Source organism: Bombus pyrosoma, linkage group LG8 (genome assembly GCF_014825855.1).
Source record: "Bombus pyrosoma isolate SC7728 linkage group LG8, ASM1482585v1, whole genome shotgun sequence".
Taxonomy (NCBI): Eukaryota; Metazoa; Arthropoda; class Insecta; order Hymenoptera; family Apidae; genus Bombus; species Bombus pyrosoma.
Window position 1 is genome coordinate 5459370 of NC_057777.1, and position 24524 is coordinate 5483893.

General features: G+C 38.5%; 1 protein-coding gene across 10 annotated transcripts in view; it reads left to right on the forward strand.

The window, feature by feature from the left end:
• LOC122570308 (venom dipeptidyl peptidase 4-like) overlaps window positions 1-24524 on the forward strand; it is a 296735-nt gene that overhangs the window by 211729 nt on the left and 60482 nt on the right. For all 10 annotated transcript variants that reach the window (XR_006317782.1, XR_006317783.1, XR_006317781.1 and 7 more), the window contains 3 exons: window positions 1348-1517; window positions 11958-12197; window positions 13684-13919. Coding sequence is in view for 7 of the 10 variants with exons in the window: in XM_043732434.1 (XP_043588369.1) it covers window positions 1348-1517; window positions 11958-12197; window positions 13684-13919 (646 nt within the window). In the remaining 3 variants the exon portion in view is untranslated. The remainder of the gene's footprint in view (window positions 1-1347; window positions 1518-11957; window positions 12198-13683; window positions 13920-24524) is intronic.

Here is a 24524-nt window from a genome sequence, read left to right on the forward strand (position 1 = left end):
AAATATGCAGATGAAAAATTATGTAAATTAATATTTGTATTAAAATTAATAGCGAAATTAATCAGCCACTTTGATTCATGTTCATTAAAGGTCTTTGTACGTATTTTAACGAGTATTACGCGTTGCTGAAATTTGACCCGAATTTTATCCACCAGAGCGAAAAGCATGAAACGCGAGTAATGAAATAGAGACGAAGCTTCGCCGGCTGATTCATTGACTCGCACTACTAGCAACATTAAATTCTCTATGTCTTGAAAAATAAGCCTCAAACGACATTTTTATATACGAACTCTTCTCATTATCTTGATTTCTAGCGTCATGCCTTTTAAAATATCTCACACATTTTCTTTAACACACATTGTACAACATAAACTTTTCCTCTCGTGTTTCATCCCCGGTTTTATTTTCATCTCCTTTCTTTACTTTCGTGCGTCGTCTAGTTGTTTATTTAACGAGAATAATTACACGAAAAGGCGAAGTGTACCGTGAATATGGCGTTTCCTTGTTGCAAGAGAGAAAGATATTTTTCTGAGCAAACTTCTTTCGTGGACAGTTGAAACGCTCTCCAGAGAAACGTATTTTTCGAACGATGTCTCGCGTCGAATATAATTCCTCGTCTTCGTGTGTTCTCCTTTCTGTTTGCCCGTTAAAGGAGCACGATTTAAGAGAATAATTTCCGGGAGTGAACAGCGAATTCGTTTATACGAATTCGGTTTTCTCGTAGAAACGGCCGTATTGCGAGAAGAATATTTTCTTGAATAAACGATGATATGGCTACGATATGGTGGATTGTTTCCACCAAGTATGCCTGTTCCAATTTCATACATATGTGTATCGTATCAAATAAACGATAACTTTTTAATGAAAACACCGCGATCGTATACTACTCCAATAACGAAATACATATCGGGAATTTTAGCCTGAAACAGAGGGAAATTTACATTAAAGAGTCGATCGACTGCAATCACTGCGAAACTTGATATTCAAATTCTCGCAGAAACATATAATTTCTAAATATTGTGGATTATTGATTAAATCGAGTACATCGTTATTTCGCAATATTGGTCAAAAGGAAAGAAGAAATATTTTTACTATCGTAAAATGATTAGGAATGTTCCTCATAAGCGTAGATTTCAAATTCCGGAATGTCCGCTTTGCTAGTTTAATTCGCTAGATGGGTAAATTCATTGCAACAAATGCACCATATAAATCACACTTACATCCACTGCGTTTGAATCAAAGAATTCCAAGCTTGTACACTGTGTGCGCACGAGTAACAACCGCGAACAATATGTATGTAGCATGTTATCGTAAACCGCGGTCTAACGATTGTTCGTTCCATTTCAGAGGAGGTGTTCGGCTCGAACAAGGCTTTATGGTTCTCTCCAAGCGGCAGTAAACTGGCCTTCGGTTACTTCGACGACTCCCATACACCGATCATAACGATACCGTTTTACGGCTACCCAGGAAGCCTGACGTTCCAGTACACGTCCGCGATCTCGATCCATTATCCTAAGGTAAGCGTTCGTATGGAAAACTGCATGCAGATAAGGACTGGCTCGACTTCGTTTTCGAGGTATATTGAATTTATGATTTTCTTTATAGCGTATGATATTTGTCGAGTAGAGCCAAAAAATAGTAGTTTCGAGACGCTGCACAGTGCGGAATTTGAACGAGGATTCGAGACAAAAATCAAAATTCGCTGGTCACGTTCGCACATACGTAGGCAACGTCCGCACGTTCCACAGTGCTGCATTTGAAGGAGGATTTGGCACAGAGATTAGGAGATGGATATAATGCGCGGTTTTTCTGACACTTAATGTCGCAGAATTCGACGTGAGAGCTTATTCGTCTTATCTTTGTTAGTGTTTTCTCTGCTCCTTGGCTCGGTCGAAATATCTTGAATATTTATTTCTTTGCGTAACCATACACAGTGGCGTTTGAGTAAACAGTGCGGATTCCGGGAACGAGCTCCCCAACTTTTCTTAAGTGACACGTAGAGATTATTTATCCTCTGTGCCGTTTCGTCGAATATTGTGCCGACATTTAGTAAGCAACAGAGTTTTCACGCAACTTTGAACATTTTCTTGGAATAAATACGACGAGAAATCCATTTTTCAACCAAATCGCGATTGCGAATGGATTTGACTAAAAAATAAAGAGTATCCAGTTTGTAGTATAAATACACCACATAGCAATGCGATATAATATCCTTTTGACGCAGAGGAATCAAAATTACAGGATGGTTTGAACCTACACCTTACGCCTACAGAATCTTTTATTTATCTACTTATTTCGTATAACGGGAAAGAAATTTCCATCAGAGTTTCCATTTAAACAGTCAGTCACATTACGCATTAAGGCGTCATGATAATAAAAATTCAAGGAGGAAGTGAAAAGAATGTGCATACTCATAGAGGTCGTAAAATGTATGAATTTGATACGTCTGACGTAGCGAAGAAATTAAAAGTACACTTCGTCACGACATTATTTCTGTAATTATAATTCGAGCATGTTTATCCATAAACAACACGTTCTTTGACTATGATGTTATTTAACATTATGGACACTAATATTAATAACAATAATACTGAACGTAATTCGAGCTTAATGCAAAGTTACGTCATCAAAGAGTCAGAAATTTCGTGTAACCCGGAAGAAAACTTAACCGAAGGAAGAATCTTGTTGCGGCCTGTCTCGCATTCTGTTTGATGTTTCACGCTATCGCGGATACGAAAACTACGCTAGCTGGGTTGACGCTTGAAGACGCGTAGCTTTTGTGCTTTCTACATCGAATTTTAGAAAATAATTTGACGCGTGCACGAAGCGAAAAGCGAGCGTGCAACGAGTATGCGTACGTGTCTTCGGTCAGCTTTCACTCCTTTTCCGGTTATTTCAAGCAGAAAGCTTTATAGAAGTTAAGAGAGGATGAAATGTGGAAGAAATTCAAGGTACTGACGTTTTAAATAGAATCGCGTTTAAGTTGAAATTTGGCGAATGGTTGGATTAGAATTTTCAATACTGCGTGAGTTTAAAGATAATGTAAAAGAAAATTTAACTGTTTTATTATAGTCCAACCTCCATGAGATAAAATTTTTGTTCTGTGCTGCAGATCATCTTTTTGTCAGAGCGTAAACGTTATTTCTTTCTGAAAGAAATATGGAATATGAAATTGCTAGAAATTTGAACGTTATTTCTTTTGGAAATCTAGGCACAGATATAAAGTATTCAGCTTGTTATTCCAGATATATTATGGCCATTATTTTACAGTTTCTGACAGTACCGTTAATATTCAGTCGGTTCAAACAGCGTCTACTAGCTTTTTTCAGAAAAATGCTAGAAGTAATATACGAATTGAATTAATTTCTTTTCAATTTAGATTGCAAATTAAAAAGAGCGTTTCGTCATATTGAGAAACGTAGCACCAAGCGATCCAGACATATCTGTGCTAAAAAAAAAAATAAAAATAAAAGAAACAATAAAGGAGCACCTACTCATCAAACACGCTGAATTTTATGTTTCAGTGTTTATGGACGCCAACAGCAATCAAAGGATTATAAATCATTAAAAATATCTGTTCACTCTAGAGTATTTCTATTTGTCCTGATATTCTCTTTCTTGGAAATTTTGTTCACGTTCAGACCTACCTGAATCTAGTTCGTACTACAAATCGAACAATTTTCGATGATGTTGCCATTGGCTTCTTTTTTACCAAAACTCCACGCACATATTAAAAGACCAACTGACACAGAAGCATCTCTGGGTACTGGCGTTTCTCGAAACAGCGACAAAAAAGGAGATTGATATCGTCCGTGCGAGTTACGCATACCCACCGCGAGATTACATCGGAAAAACTTTGAATCCGCTAGATATTTCGTCCACGTGCATGTTCCTCCGTGGGTTAAAATAAGGGTCCAAGCAACCGAAACAAAACACCAGGGAATTAATATCATCCGCTCGTGTTGCCAGTTTCCCCGGCTATTTTACCGGTTGAAGGAAAACAAAGAGAGAAAAAGGGAGAGAGAGAGAGAGAGAGCGAGAAAGGTCGCTCTAATTTTTGTCTTTTCTGCGAAACTCCGCGAGCTAACTGAAAGCTGCGTGTCTATTTAATGCTTCGAGTTGAAACGTTCTTTTTTTCTCTCCCTTTCTCTGGTCGCTGGTTTTTTCGTTTCGTTAACAAACTACCAGAGGACCACCGGTTTCTCGTGGACGCGTCGTTTAAATGACAACCAGGTCCAGTAAGTTAGGTATAACTCGTTCATAAGTATTAGAACACCTGCCGACTTTGTACAGGTATTGTAGTTGATTCACATTGTTAGGGAAATTAATTAATAATAAATTAGAAGAGAACGCGGCTAGAATTTCGTGCAACTAAAATATCGTGACGATGCTTTAAGTTAACTTTGTTACAGACAGGCTGCCCGAACGAGACGAAAGAGACCATCTAAATAAACCTTGTTTCTCATGAAATGAAAATCTTTTATGATACAGTTTGAATGGTCTGAAGAAAGGAATACCATGGAGCACCAATTTTCTCGCAGGATCATTCTTTTTTCATTTTTTCGAGCTTGTTAGTATTTGTTATCCGACAAGTGTGTGTTCTTTTGTATCTGATAGCGGAAAAATTTTATTAAAATACATTTGGATGTAACTCATGATCTTATATATAAATGGCAACATATTTGAACCTGCAGGGGAGGTTCGACAATTTTCTATCGATTTGTCAAATTTGCAGTGTCCTCCATCGAACATCCCATTTTGAATATCCGAATTACAAATAGGGACGAGTCCCGAACAAAAATTACTCGGCAATAAAATTACATACAGTCCACCGTTAACTCCAATGGCTTTTCATTGCAACTTCTAACGAGCCCGGTTTTCTAGGCAACTTCAACTTACACAGTTTAACTCGCACAATTGCAGCGTGGTTGACAACGCTGTTCGTTTCATCGTTAATGCTCGCCGACCTGTGTAACCATGTTGCATACAACGCCCTCGAGGTGTTACTCTTTCCCTAAGGCTTTTCCATCAGGCTGATTCATTTGTCTTTTCGGTTTATAAAAAGCTTCTTTAACTTTCTTTGGTCTTCCACGAGGTAGTTAGAGATTGTTTTATTAAGTTACACAGAGAAAGAAAGAGAGAGAGAGAGAGAGAGAGGTGGTTGGTTTGAAAATTGCTTCGTTGCCGAGGGTAACCACGTGTTGGCAGCCACTTAATCTCCGTGACGGATGAGTATGAAATATGTACGTGGCCGAGCATACTTGCGAAATGTGGCCGTCAGTCGCCACCGTTTACTATGTATCAATTACCCGTGGAGACTCCATAAGCCAAGTACTCCCTGGAAAAACTTGGCGAATGGTTTTCATTTTCGAGTAAAAAGTGTCTACGAGAAAGTATCGACACGCAGTCTCCCAAGAAATTCATTTTCCAACGAAATTTTTTTATCGGGTTCTATACAGCTCGTTTTCGTAGCATGAAATTTTCATAGTCGTATAAGAGTACTATGATTCAGCACACTTGGACTCGATTAATTAGTAAGTAGATGCTACAATAATGTATGTACTTTAACGTAAGTAACGTAATGTTGTGTAGCGTCGATTTGTTGAATTTCAAGAGATTTCCTCTACTTTGCTTCAAACTAAACATACTTCCTTGAGTTGCTTGGGGATTTTGACTCTGTTACGTGATTCGTTTAATTTTGTGCAATTTAGTATCGCCTGGTGTACCGTGAGCGGTAGATCGCAGGGTTCGCAACACGGAGCAGCTCCTCGTTGTAATAGAAATTTGTGCGTTAGTCTTCTGTGTCCAATTAGCAGTCTGAGTAGCTTGGCTTGATCTCTTCTATTGTACTCTACTTTTATTAGTAAACGTAACTACTTGAAATTTTCTCGAATTTTGCATCGTCGCCTTCGATTCTTTTGTGTGTAATTATTAAACTCGATGATCCTTCTTCAACTTTATGTAGAATTTTTCATTCTTCAGGAAATATATATATATATTCGTTAGTTCATTAACTGGGTTAAAAACAGTCCCACTTTTTTCTTAGCTTTTTATGCATAGTGGCATATGTTTTAACACACCTCGGAAAGTTGAAGTTACTCGTAGTCAGACAGTTTCATTTTTAGAATTTTGTTTATTCACTTGACAACCCTATGCACCAAAGGTAAATGTGTAAATAAGTGAAAACAAAAATTTATACAAATTAAAACGCATTAGTAAGTTGTTAACACTGTTGTGATTAAGGTTGACGAATTGTGTGGTGCAGTGAATTTTTCTCTTTCGCAACTGTACACGTTGTTTCTTTTCTTAAAATTTATTACGAGCGAATAAAATGTTTTATAATAAAAAAAAAACATATTACTTGATGTTTTACACTAATGTGGAAGCTGAATAAATGGTGGGATTCTGTGCAACTTGGACTTTTGTTTTCTTTAAAATCGTGAACCTCAAAGAATTAAGCATCAAAGTACACGTATGTACCGTATGTACATACTTAGGACGATAAATGTTTCGCAGAAGCTTGCTACAAAAATCAAAGAAAAGAAAATTTCCTTTCAAAGAAATAGTTTGCAGCATTCTTCTATGCATTACAATTTCTCTGAACTTTATCAAACTTAGATTATAAAAGTAGTGACAGAAAGATATGAATGGAAATGCGACTATTCCGCGCACGTATCCTGATAAAGAAAAAAAAGATCCATTTAGTGAAAATTGAGAAAAATTGTTCTGCTAGACGGTTTCTGGCATCGCACAGAAGGAATCGAAGATTTCGAAGAGATCCGCAAGTCGAATACACGAGGATCTCCGCGCGATTTTCACAGCGTAAATTTTACCTTGAGGTCTGAAGAATTCTCGGAGATCTCCGAAATTCTGCTACAGCAGAGGCTCGGTCGGAGTTGACGGTGAAAGAGATGAAAGGGAACCAGCATACGGTCGAAGAGGGCAGAAGCTAGCACCTGTGTAATTTTTAATGGGTTTTTAGAAGGCAGGATTGATGCCGGTGATGGACAACAGCAAATATTGCCCGGTGAGGAAGCTGCTGCAAGTTTACCTGAGCGATGAATAACGTCGTTCCTCTTTAATGGGGTTGCTTCCTTGCGCCTAGTACTCGTGGATCCTTTGCAATTCAGACAAGGGACGGATCGTGTATTTAAGCTTTGTTTGGCGAGAGACAAACTACGCTATCAACTTTTCATTCGATCCGATTCAAGAAGCGATCGTTTGCAAGCTAAGTTTGAAGTTTAGCGATGTAAAGAAAGAGAATTAAAATGCAACTAAGTGAGCGCCAGCTGCTTTATTGCTATGTGCGAAGATAATACGCGACAATCGTGATAAATCTTTTGACATAGTTGAGAAGAAAACAATTAGTTAGATGTAAAGAGTGTAAAAATGAGTACACCGAAGTCGCACATCTTTTGCTTTATATTATTTCATCGAACTTTCTATGATCCATTTTGTTCTATTTCTATTCCTAAGGTCCTACATAATTCAACAAATTAATATGAAAGAGAAGATATTGTGCATCCATTATTTCCTTATAAAACAAAAGAGATCTCTGGGGCAACCTAAAATTTGGACACTCACCGTGGAAAACTTTCATCTTCGTATTATATAAAGCGTTTTGATAATCCAGGAAGCGAAACAAGTCTCAGTAATTCAGAAATAATTAACTCGATTTTCAAAGAGGTAAACTTATACAAATTTTGATCGACGGAATTTCGCTCCTCTCGGAGGACACATCTTAAACCGAGTTTAAATGACCTGAACAATATTCCACGGATTCGATCAATACCGAAGGATGAAACGACGAAATTCTGACGTGAAGAAGTAACAGGCGTTCCGGCATGCATACTAACAAACCCAGAAATCCGGTGGTAAGAAAAACTGTAACAAAACCAAATAACAGAGCCGGGAAGGAGAGACAGCAACTACGGAAGTAAAACGGGGAAGAAGCTCTTGACGGGAGAAAAAATGGGAACGGCGAGGATTCCCGGTGGTCGTTCGACCAACATCTTCGGTGCGTTCTCTTTTTTTTTTTCCAAGTACGTGTCCGCGAAAACTCATTTTCCAGCGGACAAAGTGGCCTACTTTGATACTCGTCACGAATCTCAAGTCCGTGGGAGCAAAGAGTCCATTTAAAGATTACAAAGATTGCACAATGAAGAGAAGATTGAGAAGAAGAAATAAAGCAAACGGATAAAGAATGGCTAAAGGACCAATCTGACGGACGAGGGGAAAAAGCAGAAAAGAGAATTCGAGGCCTCGATACCGAGGAAGATTTAAATTTCCATTTCCTAGACCGATACACCTTCCCCGAGGCGACGTCTCTTACCGCGCCGGCACGCTTTCTTTCTGTTCTGAAATGATTTTTTCTCCACCGATTCACTTGTTCGTGACTTCGTCGATTTTAACCAGACGGAAGAACGCTCGATTTCGCGAAACGAGACGCGTTTCGTTCCTGCCTCCCAGCTGCATTTTTCTTTGTTTCGCTGAATGTTGCAACAAGGACGCTTTATTCTCGAGTATCATGGAAAGGCTAGTACCTTGTTTGCTCGTGAGTATTCTTGCCTTCGAGCCTTCTACAAAAGCGAAATGAAAGCGGTCGGAATGTTAGGACGCGGTAAAGTAAATATCAAATTGTAGTTCCACGTTTATTCGAAGCGTTGCCACGTGCATGGGAAATAAAATTTATGAAATTTCGCTTCGCTCCTTTTTTAAATACGCCGTATGTTCTCTCCACTTTTTTTCCGTAGAACGGCGGTAGTGTATGTTCCATGAAAATAGGGAAAAATATGTTGTATAAATAGAGAGGCGTAAATGTTTTAGAGAATGTTGTAACAGAAATTGTATGAAAAATATGGAACGATAATAGTGGACTAGGTTTTTGTTTAAGCAAGTTACAGGGGTAGATTGGTATCGATAAATTAAAAGTAAAAAATAATGGGATGGTTTTTTTGTCTGATTAAGGTACAGATAAATCGATATTTGTGCAAGCTTTATTTGTGAATACGCTGTTGGAAGTTGATTTATACGAAACGTATGGAATTTATCATATTACGAATTCGTTTGCCGATTTTCTTTAATCCGACTTTAGCAGAAGTGTTGATCCTGATGCTAAAAGTCGTTCTTCGGTGTCAATCAAGAATTATCCTGCCTGACAAATTCAATATGAAAAATTGGAGTATCGAACAATAGATTATATCATCGAATTTTAGAACGCGAGAATGCGGGATAATAATCGCTGGAAGCGTCAGTAATTCCACAGTTCTACACGGCTATATATTTCGAACAATGTTCACCGATTTCCCCATAATAAATTTTAGGCGCATCGACTCGTTTCCTACCCAATTGCCCCTCTGATTTTTTGCTTTCAGCCACCCCTTTTTTCTACGCTCCATCTACCTTTTTCGTTCCTCGTTCTCGAACGCCGCCCAATCTAAAGTATCCTCTCCTTTCTGTTTTTTCCGCTCGGGAGTCTCGAACATATTTCTTCCCTCTTTTATTTCGGCCGTCGTTCCCTATGCATTTTTCAACCCTTCGGTGCCATAGTCTTGTTGATTTGCGGTAAACCACGGTATGGTCGGTTTTCCAGAAAAATATCGTTCACTTGGCCATTTATAAACCAAATTCTTTGCTTTCCTCTTCCCCTTTCACCTTCTATTTATTTATCTTTTTTCTCCTTGGTTATTCGTTTCCTATTCGTTTTCATCGCGCAATGGGACAAAGGGACGTTCATACTGTTTGTTAATTCATTAAATAAAGTGGGTTATTGTTTTATTAAGCTACAAAAAAAATGCGTTAGAATAATAGACACGTGACAGAAAAGCGTTAGCACTTGTCAGCGAATCTTATGCAAACTCATTTTTTGTTTTTTTTTTTTTTTTTTTTAATTTAATCAAGAAAATCTGATCGAAGATGAAATTCAAGTAAAAACTTGCCTCGTCCATTGAACATTGCGAGTATTGTACTTTGAATAATTTCAGCCTTTGTTCTCTTTGTTGGACGATTATTCTCTTGGTTGTTTTCCACCATCCAAATTGGTGGAAAATTGTTACTTCGATGTTATCGTCGATTTTTTATTGCGTTTTACGAAGTCACTCGCGAAATATGAAACGCGATTTCATTTCAATCGACCGTGCATAAACTTGCAATATTTTGGAAATTTTATGCCCGGGTCCGCAGCGAAATTTTAATAATCGCGTTATATAATTTCGTTGTTTGCCATCATTTCGGAACCATTTGAAAATATTTCGTGAATTTTTAATTGCGTCCTGAAGAGAACGACCTCGCAGGACTCTCATACGTCACAACATTGTCCGAAAAAATTTTATGAAATCGCAGATCGAACAATGAACAGCCTTCATTGAAATATTGTCGTTGAAATATTTCCCTTTCACAGATATTTCTAACAAGCATATCTGTTCGTCTACTGAGGTCTTAATTAATCGTAGTTTTAATTTAGTTTCGTATAAATTAATTTCTGCGTCGAATTTTATTAACTCTGAAATCTGAAATCTACCAGAACATAATTTAAATGACGAAAAAATAAAGATAATTTGCCAGTGGCTCGTGGCGGCTTAAACAATTTGTTGATTAAATTCAGATTTTAGTAGCTTAAATATCGCCATGGAAGCCAACTATAGAAGCTCCACTATTAAGAGATCACGAATAGCTCATAAAAATTTCATTTCGCTTCCGCTCAAAAGTTTAGAGCACGTTAGAATTTCGAAAGAAATAATGACTTGCATATATAAGTAAATATTTCACTAGTGATATTGCTATTTTATAGCGTCGACACTGTAATTAATTCTACTTATAAACGACACTTGCAACGATAATATTCTTATTTCTCCTAAAGATGCACGAAATGTTCGTATCATCTAAAATGCAAAGGCTGCTCCAAACATTTCACCGGAAGCGTATGCCATTTCCTACTCAAAAATAATTGTCTTTTTTTTTTTATTTTCCGGCCACTTGTGTACATACATCATTTGCCACGGCGACTGCTCGATTGCCGAAGGAAAAAGTGGCGGCAATCGATCAAACGCTTCTCCAGGCTATAACCACCCCTCGAATTTTAAACCCGCTTGAATTTTCACGGAAGCTAATTACAGGCGGAATAATTCAATTTTGATATGACATTCTGATTAAATTCTCGTTTTCGTGCGTCGAATAGGAAAGCGCCGGGATTTATGTCATTCGTTCTTCAATATCCGCGCAGCAGAACGTACACTCTTTTCTGTTTCATCGTACGTTCGTTTTCTAACAGCAATAAAATCGTATTGCACGGGAGCCTCGCGACATTTCCGAGCGAACAGAACGCTAGAAGCGTTTAGAAATTCGCTAGCACATGTTCGTTGAATAAGATTGCAGAGGACGACGTTGCTTAATATGTGATCTACGATTTTTGAGCCAGGCTTCAATATTCGGATGGCTGGCATAGTTGTCGCGTTTTAATCGCGATGCAAGTTTTATCAGTTCGATGGCGAATGCGTCTTTTACGTTCGACGCGACGGAATTCCAATAATCCGGACGGTAAGCGCACGGCGACGCAATGGATGCGTCTTAATTTTATTAAAATCATACACATGCTTTCGCGGAAGTTGAAGAGAATCGAGCTACCAAGTTTACCGAAATTCTTCTCCAATGAAAATACCGAAAAAACGCAACGTCTATTCACGTCTGAGTGACGTTTGCGCCTCAAAGTTCGAAAGTAAAGGACAATTGTCGCGTTGCTCGGAATTTCTATAATTTGAGAGGAATAGTTTGTCTGTAGCTTATCTTCAAAATTTACTTTCCACTTTTACTGTTTATTGTTTGTAAAATATTAGACTTTATAAAATTGTATAATTTCTATAGAAAGATAAGAACGGGCAACTTAGGATTATCGAACGTTATTATTTGATAGAAGAAAATGAGGATTGACTGCAGGTTGACCAGTAAGTTTATTGTTTCAGAGTGGCACGACCAATCCCACGGTGAAGCTGTTTTACGTCGACTTAGAAAAGGTGGTCCAAGGTAACGTGAGCTTAACTGAAATCGAACATCCGGACGAGTTAGCCTCCGAGGAACGGATTCTATCTGCCGTTGCTTTTCCTACGGACAATCTCGTGTACGCGACCTGGATGAACAGGGTGCAGAACGAGGCGTACTTCCGTTTCTGTTCCGTACACGATTCACTGCCAAATTGCACCACCGTACGTATACAGTATTATACAGATATTTAATAATAATTGAGGTTATTTATCATATATAAAAATAATTTTTATTGCTTTTATTTCCCAATTAGTTTATTATGAATCTACTATTTTATTCGCATTGGATGTACTACGTGATGTGCGACACTTAAACAAGTAAAATGTATTGGAGCTTTAACTTGGCTTGTACGAAGGGATAGTTGAAACTCAAATTTCAACGAGTTTTTCTTCAGCGGTGTGCAAAATCGTTCGACCAAATAAATTTTTATATTCGAAAAACGGTATCTGAAAGAATTTTAAATAATATAATGTAAAGTAGTATGATAAATAAAAGGAAATATAATACACAAATGCTATTACATAGTTATATAATATGGCTTAAAATTCTTTTAAATAGCACTTTTGCAATACATGAAAAATCTATCTGGTTGAAAACTTTCGCACGCCGCTGTAATTCGATTAATTTCTTCTCTTCGCAAGAAGACACAATTTCGATAAGTCTGTCAGGTTTGCCGATTTTTTGCCAGTCCAAGCTGACGACGCCAACAAGATGAATAAGAATTGGCGATCCGTCGCGTGGTTTTCTTTTAAAATTTCACGACGGTTTTATCGTCCGTAAAAGACGAAGTTTCTCGGTTTAATTAGATTGGCGCTGCTGTTGGAAATATCGCGATTCGTTTAATTCACGAGGCTTCGGGGGTGAGGAAGCCCAACTTGGTCAAGAGGGTGTTATTTCGTTTATTGTTTCACGAGAAAGTTTAGCGACGATGAGACCGGCTGAAGATTACCTGCAACGTTTTTATCCTCCTCGTAATTTCTATTATTAGTAATCTTTATTAGCAGTCTCAATTACAAGCAATTATTGGCTTTCGTTGTTTTCTTAGTTTTAACGCCAGGTAATCATTATTTTCGATCAGTTCAAACGAATTTCGTGCCAATAATTTCTTACTCGGATTTAAAATAAAGAGAGTTTAATTTTCTTAGAAAATCCTCCTCGTACAAATTTTCCAATCCATTCCCTGTAACTCGTTTGCTACCAACGACGCACCGTATGCGTCGCCAGACAATATTTTGCAGCCAAGAAAAGAAGATGGCGTAGAATAAATATCGTAGAAAATATCGTGCAAATATTGCGCGAAATGAAATAGAAAAGTTTCGGGACGAAGCGAAAGATTTGGCCTACAGCCGCCGTCATCGTAAGAATTTCGAAATCCTTCGAATACCTAAAGAATATTTTCCACGATTCGTAGAAACCGTGTCGTGGAATGGGTTAAACCGCTTTTGCCTTTCGATTTCTCTGCCACAAGTCACCGTGAATGTCTAAAATCGCAAAATAATCCTCTGGATTCGCTCATCAATGGTAGAGTACCTCGACGATGCATGGAAAGAGGATACTGTGGAATTGAACGATGTGCAATTTTTCGCGACCGTTTTCACGGGAAGAGGAGGAATGGATGGGAAACGCGATGAAATATTCATCTTTCAGGCGCTGAAGCACTCGGAGAGGCATGGATGGGTCGAGCAGTTCGAGCCACCGATGTTCACCGATGATGGCGATTCGTTCCTTACGATTCTGCCACAGAAGCAACACGATGCGAGTTACTGGAGGCATGCAGTCGCAATTACCAACGTTTCCTCTGGCAAGACGAGGAGCTTCGCTCTAACTTCCGGCCGGTTCGTCGTCACGGAGATAGTTTCCTGGGACCAGAAGAACTCTTACCTGTAAGTACAGCACTCCTTGGGACAGTTTGATCATTAACTTATTCGAAACTGGACTCTTGTGGTCAGACTTAACCGTGGAATATTACAGTGACTTTTAGTATCTTGTACCTTGTATTCTTGTTTCAACCTTTTCTGGTTGCAACAAACGATTACCTTCTCTTACCTGTATTTTACGGTATTGAATATCCAGTAATTTCGTAGAATTGTTGAAAATTTTCTAAATTTGGTCATACTGGAGGTTCGTAGCTGTAGGCTGTTCAAAGTGAACACAGTAAGGGCAAATAGTGGCGTGGTTCGTATTGCAAAAGTGGTATTTTTGACATTTTTTTCATGTCGCCTTTCAAATACAAAGCGAAAAAACCTGGTTGAAAATTGTACGCGTCTCTTAACTTGAAGGATATTGGATTTATTTAAACAATTTCTGAAACGTTCGATAATTGATAAATTTTTCAACGCATAACGAGAACGTAAATTTATATAGAGAATACTGGAATCTGTGAGAGAATGAATCTGCTGAAAGAAGTTTTCCATATTTCATCTAAGAAAAAGTGAAAATCGGAAATAGAAAATCTAGGGAACACTGGGAATGAGGAATGATGGAGAAACGTGTATCTGGTTGATGTAATTTTTGTACAATTGTGTTTGCCGTGCTTTACCTGTTTCGCGTTTCGCCTTTCAACGTGCCGAATAAAATGAAACGAGCTCTTTGGTGTTCTAAGCGAAAGTTATATGAGTTACCGTGTGTATAATTATATGCACAATACGTTACATTTGTATTTGTATGCGCGTAAATTCAGATACACCAAGAGTCGTAGAAACTTTTAGGACGTTGCAAAATGCAACACGAAGAGATGATGATTATTTAGTCGCAGTTTGATGAACTTGTTTCGAGTGGTTGTTACGTAGCACGGTTATTAGCATATTTGGAACTGAACTCTTATGATGAGATTTAACATTTTGAGAAGGAGAGATAGTTTAGTTTGTACATGTTGCGTGGGCAACCTGAAATCCTCTAAATATAAACAGTTTGCTTTGTAAGAAATTCTGATAAAACTGCACATCGTGATATAACAAAGAAATACGTAAAATAATACAAAACTAAACAGAAAATACACTACGAAAATTCAAAGAGGAATTCATTTGAACTTTCACATATATTTTGCCTGTCGGTTTATCTTCGTATGATCTAACCTGGCCAGTTTCGAATAAGATAGTATTACCCATGGTCCATAAAATTTGCATTTTCGAGAGATTTCCGAACGCTCGACCCAAGCATAGATTCTGCCCCCTCGAAATATCCTGAATTGTGTGACAATCGTTCACAATGGGCTGGAGATTCAGATAAAGACCAGTCGAGACCCTTGCACTTATCGAAACGGTCCCTTAACATCCCCCCAAACCTATGAAGATTCTCTAAATGTATATCGACGAAACAAACCCTTGAAACTGGTACTCGACGATTTCCTGTAAACCTGGAAAATCTCTCCCATCCACTTACGCTGACGATTCTTACGGAAGAACGTTCGAAATACCACTCAATGGAACGTTCCAGTTCCACTTTAGTTGCAACCAAATTTGACCAGTCACCTTCCCGATCCAATTACTTTGCCGACGTTCTGATTTCGTCACGCCCTTTCCAATTCCTCGATCCTTCCGAGCTACCCTTCGGTTTTCTTCGAAACTTCGTTTCCATCAGAGACTTGGCTGTTCGATAATTACACTGGCTGCTCAGTAATCGTGGCGTAATCGGCAAATGGAGTGATTCTACGTGAAAACGTTAATCGCAGACGTAGAATACGATTCTTTTATACGACCTTTCGTTTTGAAAATTTCGTGATAAAATCGAATTCGGATATTTCTTTTAGTATACAGCGAGTATATTGTTGAGAATTGTCGATCTTAATCGCCGAAATAAAAGTAAAGGATCACTGAGGTCACACTTGGAATTCATATTAAAATTCTTTTAGATTTATTTAATAAACGATTTCCAGGAACTTCGTCGATATTTTTCTGGATCCCGGGCATTCCAGCTGAGCGTCGGGCGATCCACCGTGAGGTTTTAGTCGGTATAGTCCGACACTATCCCGCCGCTTCCAAGCGGGTGGGGGCGGGGGTGTCAATGAGGATTTCTCCACGTATAAAAAAAAAAGGATCTTCGTCGATATTCATTTGCACGCGTCTCAGCATTCTCTTTGTCTCGCCATCTTCCATATCACATTGCCAACGGAACAGTTACATTCATCTGTTTCTCGAGACACCGCGCACACACATATTTCATACTCATACACACTCATATTCACATACGTGTGTCACTACCACGCGGCAAATTTAGTCTAGCACAGAAAATTATACATATCTAAATATATATAAATTGCGAATTTTGGTTATTTTTCTACTCAGGATGTTTATCATACTGACCACAGTCGTCTGCTCTGTGGTACGTATCATATACGTGTTTACTCGTCTCTCTTATTAAACGTAAATCCATTTTCTGAAATTATCGCGTCGTTCTATATTTCTTCTTTTATATACCTACACTTATCTGCCATTGCACATTATTAGAATGTTCTTACGTTCGATAGGAAAATATTTCGGAATCTTTGTTAAACTCGTCGGAGGTTGCGAAAAGAAATTTATGGAAATATCGGATTTCTGTTAAATAAACAACTAGAGAGTGTAATTGGCTAAAAAAAGAAACGGAAGAAGTAACTTTTGATTAAATTCATTGATGAAAACGACATGATATTGAGTACAAAAATGGATACATCGTTATTCCAGGCATGAATTTCACGGGTAAACTCGATATACGGAAAATTCGATTTTTTATCCTCGTTATTAAAAATCCTCTAAAAACAATAGAGCGTTCGATAGAGAAATAAATTGGGCATCGTTTTGGACATGAATTGCACAGAAACTTTGAATACAGAAATAATCTTCCCAAAGCAAATTAATTTCCTGGCACACCATGAATATCAAACATATAGCGTTTAAACAGATGATGAATACCATTCAAGGTTGTTCTGTAGGGAAATGAGATTGAATTGGGCGGCCGGTGCACATAGTATCAATGGCTAACGGTGCGTTTACGTGATAAATGATAACGCTCTTTGGATGGCCACTGCCTGTGGCAGACGTTTGCTCCGTGATTCCATGGGAATCCCCAATAACGCGTCCCCCTGGCATAATATCCTTTCTTAGTCGTATTTTATCGAGAAATAATGGAAGCACGTAGCTAAGTCGGCGTACTTAACGTCCACGTTCGAACGTCTTTTCCCGATCGTTGCAAGGATTTAACGTCCGAGAAACTGGCATCCACTGGGAACTGTCTGTGATAAGAACCAAGTAATTTTCGTTTCAGTAGAGCAATCGATAATTACACAAGGTATCTCAGTAATCGCGATTCAATCGGTACACAGGTGAAAATACACGTCGAAGGTATGCAACAACATTTTTTCACACGACGTTTCATTTTCGAGGAGAATGTAGTTTGAAGATCTGTCGAATATATTAGCGGAATCTGTTTTCGATCGTAAGCGAAGCGATCGGCATTGAATAATCGAAAAATAAGATTTATATGAATCACCGGAAGAAAAGTTTGTTCATAAGTGTTGAGAATTGTGCATCTTAATAGCCGAAATAATGGTATAGGAACACTAAATTTTACACTTGGAATTAATATTAGAATAATTATATATTTATTTGATGGACGATTTCTAAGATATTAATCGATACGCCCTTGCACGCGTCTCAGCACTTTCTTCCATGTTAAGCGACTGAACAGTTTACATTCATCTGTTTTCGAGACGCCGCGCACACACATACTTCCACACACTGATATTCACATACAAGTATTTCTACTACGCATCTAACCCAGTCTAGCACACAAAATTACACATATCTCAATAATAAGATATTTCGTTCCTGAGCAAAACAAACTTTGAAATCTATTAAATACGTGCACCGGGCCGATATACTTCACGTACAGCGAAACTTCAAACGAACAAATTTTATTCTACACGTTCGACTTACTTTCGCACATAGAACAGCCTCCTACTTTATTTAGTCGTAGCCAGTTGGTAATTAGCCAAGTTCATTTGCTATGTAAATGGAATTCTACTGTACACCTAGAGAATTATCCGGATGGAAACACTATCGAGAAAAGCATTGTGCTACAAACGGTATAGGTACGCGATGAAGGATTGATGGTTATTCAAGATCCTGGCTCACCTTGAGCCTATATCGCGTAATACCTTGAAAATTGTGCTTAAACGAGCCAATATTTTTATTCGACGCTCGGTACACAGGGGAGAAGGAAGTTGATTTTCCTCTTAGCGTCTTAACGTGTTCAATATCGGCGACGCCGGGGAATCGCCTTTGGGAGATCCGAAGAGAAGAAAAATAGGAAAACGGAAAAATCGCGTTTAATTCTGCTACGTTTCAAAGAGAAAGGTTAATAAGCGGCGATGCAAATAACGACCGGTCGAAGTTTCGTACAAAAGCTTCTCTACCCTCCCCTCTTTTTCAACTCCCACTTTCCACCGGATACGCTGCTATCCAATGCTCGCGTTAGTTTCACTCGTGTAATTATGCAACCTCGATTATTACGCTAATTGGCACGCTACGCGAAAACGTACGCGTTTGTTTGCTCGTGCATGCGCCTGCAAATGTGTCGCCTCCGCGTCGAAATTGCGAGCGAATGTCGTTGCGAGCGAAAGGCTGCCTTTTAAGAGAATTCCAAACGCAGTTTCAGTGAAATTAAACCTTTTTCCTTTTTGCCATGATCAGGTTGCTATATAACGTGGTCGGTTTTTTAGAAATTTAAGGAACTATATCTCATAGAATATTTAATAATGGAATGCTTCAGGTAGAAATTATTAACTCGTCTCTGAAAGTAGACATTTATAATTGTTAATTTATTTAGAGAATTTATAACGTATATCGCGAGCCCGAAGATTCCGTCTGCATTCCAATAACGTTAATTGGAATCGTTTAAAATTTCCGATATAATTTTCACATATCTTTCTTTACAACAATTTCCAAATTTCCCTTTGTTTCCCGTTCTTTCGTCTTATTTCCACTTATTTAGAGTTTGTGGCTCGTATCGCGCGCTTCAAAATTTTTTACGGATCCTGGTAACATCAATTATATTCGATAATTATTAAATCCTTTCGTCTCTCTTTCCAATCTTCGTCATCTTGCCAAGTGAATTCTGAAATCGGCGAATAATCGGCTAATAATAATAATCAATCAAAGTACCGAGAACCTTCTTTTATTTCTATCTAATTTGATCTAATTTGATCGATGCCTGCAGCGAATCTGTTCATGGATAAAAGCTAACGTGGCAAGTTCACTTAGGTTAATTATTATCGAGCTGGTATTCATGGACTGAGGCAGAGTCGAGCACGATGCGACTGGCCTAAATAACGATCGACATTTTTCTCCTCTTCTGCTCTCTCTCTCTTTTTTTTTTTCATGATGATGAAAGCGACGAACGAATGATATTCGGTGGATAACCGGAACTACGTGTGTTATTCTCTGTGAGTTTCTTTTCCGGTTTAATTAACGGAAGAACCGTGACTGGCCGTTTGGAAAGCCCTGGCTAAATTTCGTGGAATTTGTTTTTCGAGAGAACCACAGCGACAGTTGGTAGTTGGTTGGATTAAGAAGCAATTTGGGAGTTGCTCGTGCAGATTGTTATCTCGGAAAGAAGTTGAAGAAGAAGGAAAGGGATCTTGTGTTAGAAAGTATTCTGCTTCTCGAGGAATTCTTAGGCTGCCTTGGCGAGATCTTTTAATCTCTTGACCACCGCTGCAATTTTCTTCTACCAACAACGACCAATTATTTATTGTACGAAGTTGTTAGAGAAGAGAGAAATTACGATGCTTGCACAATGTTAAAGATTAAATTCGTTCGAAGGTAAAATTCAATAATTAAAAACTTTAGCAGCAGTGTAAGTTACAGTACGAGTTCTACCGGCGAACGATGGCTGCACTTTTATTGATTAAAAAAAGAAATTGAAATACTTGTACGATGTGCCGTTATAATTAAGTTCGTTAGCGATCATAAGAAGCAAAATTTCCTAATAAAAAACTTTAGCAGAAGTGTAGGTTAAAGTACAAGTTTGGCCAAGTAAATTAGAAGGTTTATAGGTGTGTCGAGTTAGTACCATAAGCGGCAGTAGTATAGTCCGTACATGGTCAGACCGCTCCAAGTATAGGCGAAACTCTATGGAAGCTCCTTAAGTGAAACTTGTACACTTTAGTATTCCATTTTTTTGCTATATTCTGGATGAACTTCCACTTATGCACCTATCAATTTTAGTAAAATTTTATTTAGCGATGGCGCTTGTTATCTTTCACGCTTTTAATTCTATTTCGCTACTATTATTTTACTAACGGATTATTCTTCGTGGATTAATCGAAATATCTTTGAAAGTTTCATGAAATTGAACAATTTTTCTACGAAATTTTTATATAAAACATAAATTCATTAATTAATCAACATTTGAACTATCAAACCAGTCAAAGTGATGGATTACAGATTTCTAGTTCCTTGGAATTATTTAAAATATACAAGCACTTTCTCAACGTTAACGCAGACTTTTGCTAATTAATTGATTGATACATTACAAGGTGTCACGGTAATTAACAAACAAAATATATTTAACATCAATTTTTCAAATAAAATCTCATGTAGGAAGATGTTCCATATTTCCCATTTATTTTTTCACAAAAAATCACCTGTCACTGGTTGTATCGTAATTACTGGAACACTCTGTATGCACGTATTTATCGTCATCGTACCACTCTGATTACACTAATCCATATATAATACATTTAACTAAATACATTAAAGATCGATAGTGCCATCATTAAACAAGTTAGACCATCAGAAACACACTAGTCACACGTTGAGAGTGCACTCGAGCTTCGTCCATATAGCTCATCATGGTTGGCACGTATTCGAATCTCGTTAAACGACACTCGAATCCCGAACATCATTTCAACAACGCGTTGTTCAAATTTGAACGTCGACGCGAATCGTAGAGGATCGTTTCGCCCACTTCCGATTTCCTTGGTCAATTTCTCCATCGCTCGGAAACATGTTAACCCAAGCAGAAAGTTTTAGATTTTCAGTATTTACGATAGTCGATAGACGACGTGCTTTTGATTTTTCTGCATCAATGTTGCACGTTGCACTTTCTCCTCTTCGCTTCTTCTCAAACTTTTAGATCTCCCCTGGAGAAGTACGCTCGGTACATAAAGTTAACTGTTTCGAAGAAGTACAGTTTCCAGAGATTTTCTGATCAGATGTCGCGGTCGCTCTTGGTTCAGCAGGATCAATCGCGTTATGCGTCGTACTTTCCCTTCTTCGCTTCTTCTGAAACTTTCAGGTCCGCCGCGAGGAAGCGAACCGTAACGTTCACGAATCGTTGGCGCAAAAGTGCAACGCACGACGCGATTGATCCGAAAAAAGACCGCATCGTCTAACCAGAAAGCGTGGTGAAATTGGCGAACGCGCAATTAAGTTCTTCCCTTGGCGCCAGCTCGGCAGCCACTTTCCAGTTTGGCCCTTTACTTTGCAAATTACTTTCGTGCCGTTTCGCGGCCTCTATCTTTCGCTACATCAAGCGGATATCTCCACGGTGTCTCGCATAGTTTCCACATGGCCGGTCCAACGCGGAGCCCGCGATCGTGGAGTCCGCGATCCTCCGAGGTGTTAATTCACTAGCCAGCCCAGCCAGAGTTTCCGCGGAGTTACGCCGACTCCAATTAAGCTGATGGCAGCCGGGTAAATTGCGACCCCGCCAACTGGAGTCACTCTGTAACGACCTCATCGTCGCCTTTCTTTTTGCAATTTTTTTTTTTTATTAGTTGGATGGAGCTCACGGCGATCTCTGTAATTGTTTTTCGAATAATGAGAGGAATTGGCGAGTCGAAGATAATCGCGCGTTTACGCGTTTGGTGTTACATCGTGACGCATATGGTGCGTCGATTCGGTCGTTTCAGTTGGATGGAGAAGTTGTCGTTTGTAAAATTGGTGGTGTATTGTGGTAATGGAATCGAGGGATTTTTTTCGAAGATGAAATTCGTTAAAACGTTAACTGGCACGCGAATTTTATATATTTTGCATTTAACAGGAATAACATTTAATCCTCGCAAAATATTTCATTGTACTCGCACACATTTTCCTCGTAATGCTATCTAAATCATTCGCATTGTTGAAAATTTTGTTAGTCCACGCAATGTATCTTGTTTTAATCGTCGCAAAAGAATTTAATGAAACGTCAACGCGTGAAACTTGTTTGCGAAGAGATTGTTTCATACTAGAATTAAATTTCTTAAATAATAATATATGTATATAATAATAATAGAATAAATTTTCTACATTTAATTAACTTTCAGAAGAAACAAAACGAAAGTCGAATGGGGAGTTGCAGGGAAAAAACAAGTTTTTCGTAAAATGAACGTCCTTCAATTTACAGAAATCAATTTTCCATCCCCATCTATCGCCATAAAGCTTTCGTTTCGAGAAGGTAGAAATCCCAAAGAGAATGAATCAAAAATCCGTGTTATATATATCAAGTTTGTAAAACGAACGAACACCAATTACCTCGTATTTGTCTTTTGGTACAAACTCGGACGTCTGTAGGAAGATCGTTTAATTTTCTTCGATAATTCGGAAGATGTTCGAGGCGTAACGAGTTAGTTGACACACTTAATAGGGGAAAAGGGAAAGTTGAAATGATAAGTTCGTATTAAATCATTCCGCAAGATCGATAAAGGAAATTGGAAATTATTTGAGATATCTTGGATCTGGAGTGGGTGAATTGCGAAGGCCGCGGAACCGGAAAGGCTCTCGGGAAACTGTTCTGGGACTCGAACTCGAGCCTACTCCATCAGAAAGTACGCCGGTATTGCCCCGTTGAGACCTCGACCCTCCTTTCTCTATCCTTCCCGGGCGAATTTACCGTTTTTGGAAACACTTCTAATCCCCGAACTTTTTGATTTATCTTCCACCGAGAAATAGTACTGGAACGTAATTTAATTCCCAGGTTTAAAACAGTTCGGCTAAAAATATCCGATAAAACTGGGGCTTTTGATCACGACGAAACGATGAAATTTCGTTAGAAACAAAAAAAAGTACACGATTCTCCTAGATTTAAATTCAGATTTTGCTGTCCGTTTGTAGTTCCATGTGTACGGACCAGTGCAGCACTGACCAATCGACGTGATGTTTGTGCCATTTCTAATAATATAAAAAATATTCCAAACGAAAGGCAAAATTCGTTGTTATCGAGCGAACAGCGTATCGCTCTGAAAAATAGTGGAAAACAGCGAAATTGTATTTCGTTTCGTAAAATACCGAGGTTATTTGCTTTGTATAAAATGCTTCGTATGCTTTTTTTATATCCTTAAGATTTTCACGTACTTTAAAAATATTAAAACCAAAATAAATATATTCCATTTGAAAAAAAAAAAAAAAAAAAAGAGTAGAACTTACATAATAAACGTTCGTATCTATAACTCCTGGCATGACCATAATCGGCGTTAAACACGATAGGAGGGTCAATTGTATTCATAGAAATATAAATTTACATAAACATCCGCAACGAACTAATATATCATCGCTGGAAACGTTATCTTGAACCAATCAGCTTATCTGGTTAGCAACGAACGACGTCTGGATATACTAATCGTTGATAACGATTCTTAAATTTATTTTCGGTTGTCCTTAACGTCCCCTATATGGCCGGGCAATGAATAATGGAATAGCTGGAGCGATATTTCAGTGAGAAAATCACGCGAGCCGCGATAATACGGTCCATTTCTGCGTCATGGCGGCCTAACAAAGTGCCCGGCTACTTTACACCATTTATGGCCGCCAGTGCGCGGCTGCCATAGCACGGACTCGTTAATCTAACAGGTGACATAACGCTGGAACGACGTGCACTCCAAGTGTACCAAGTATATTGCTCGTGTGACGTGCACTGCGCAGGTGAACACGTTCATTAAACTGATTAAATCGGGGCTAAGGAGGTAGTATCAAAGGATGCTGCATAATTCAGAACCTGTAAGGGAGCATCCGCCTTTTCTTCCCCAAAATCCCGGACCTGGCTGCCAAACGACGCCCATGGTCCGCATTATCCCATTTAATCCTATGATCGCTACAGCTACGTAACAAAAGTCACAATTCTTTCGTTGATTGACTCGTTTCCGAACTTTGCGTTGTATGGGTATTTCGAAAATGTATTTACATCCGCAACTAGCTAAAATAACATGATCATCTAATCTAGTGACGGCGATAAGCTAAATGTTTCTGACTTTGCGATTGTCCTGTTAAAAGAAGAGAAAGAAGATGAACTTGCATACGCATCTATAGACTAGCGATGACAATGAGCCAAATGCGTCTAATTTCAGAAAGTATTGACTGTTTTATCGAGAAAGGAAAGTGAATTTGTTCTCTGGAAGAAGAAGATGAATTTGGAAAAAACATAGGTGATCTAACGACGATGATAGTTTGGACGTTTCCGGCTTTGGGAAAGTTTGGCTGTTTTATTGGAAAGAGAATATGAATTTGTTCTTTCGAAAGGGAAGACGAACA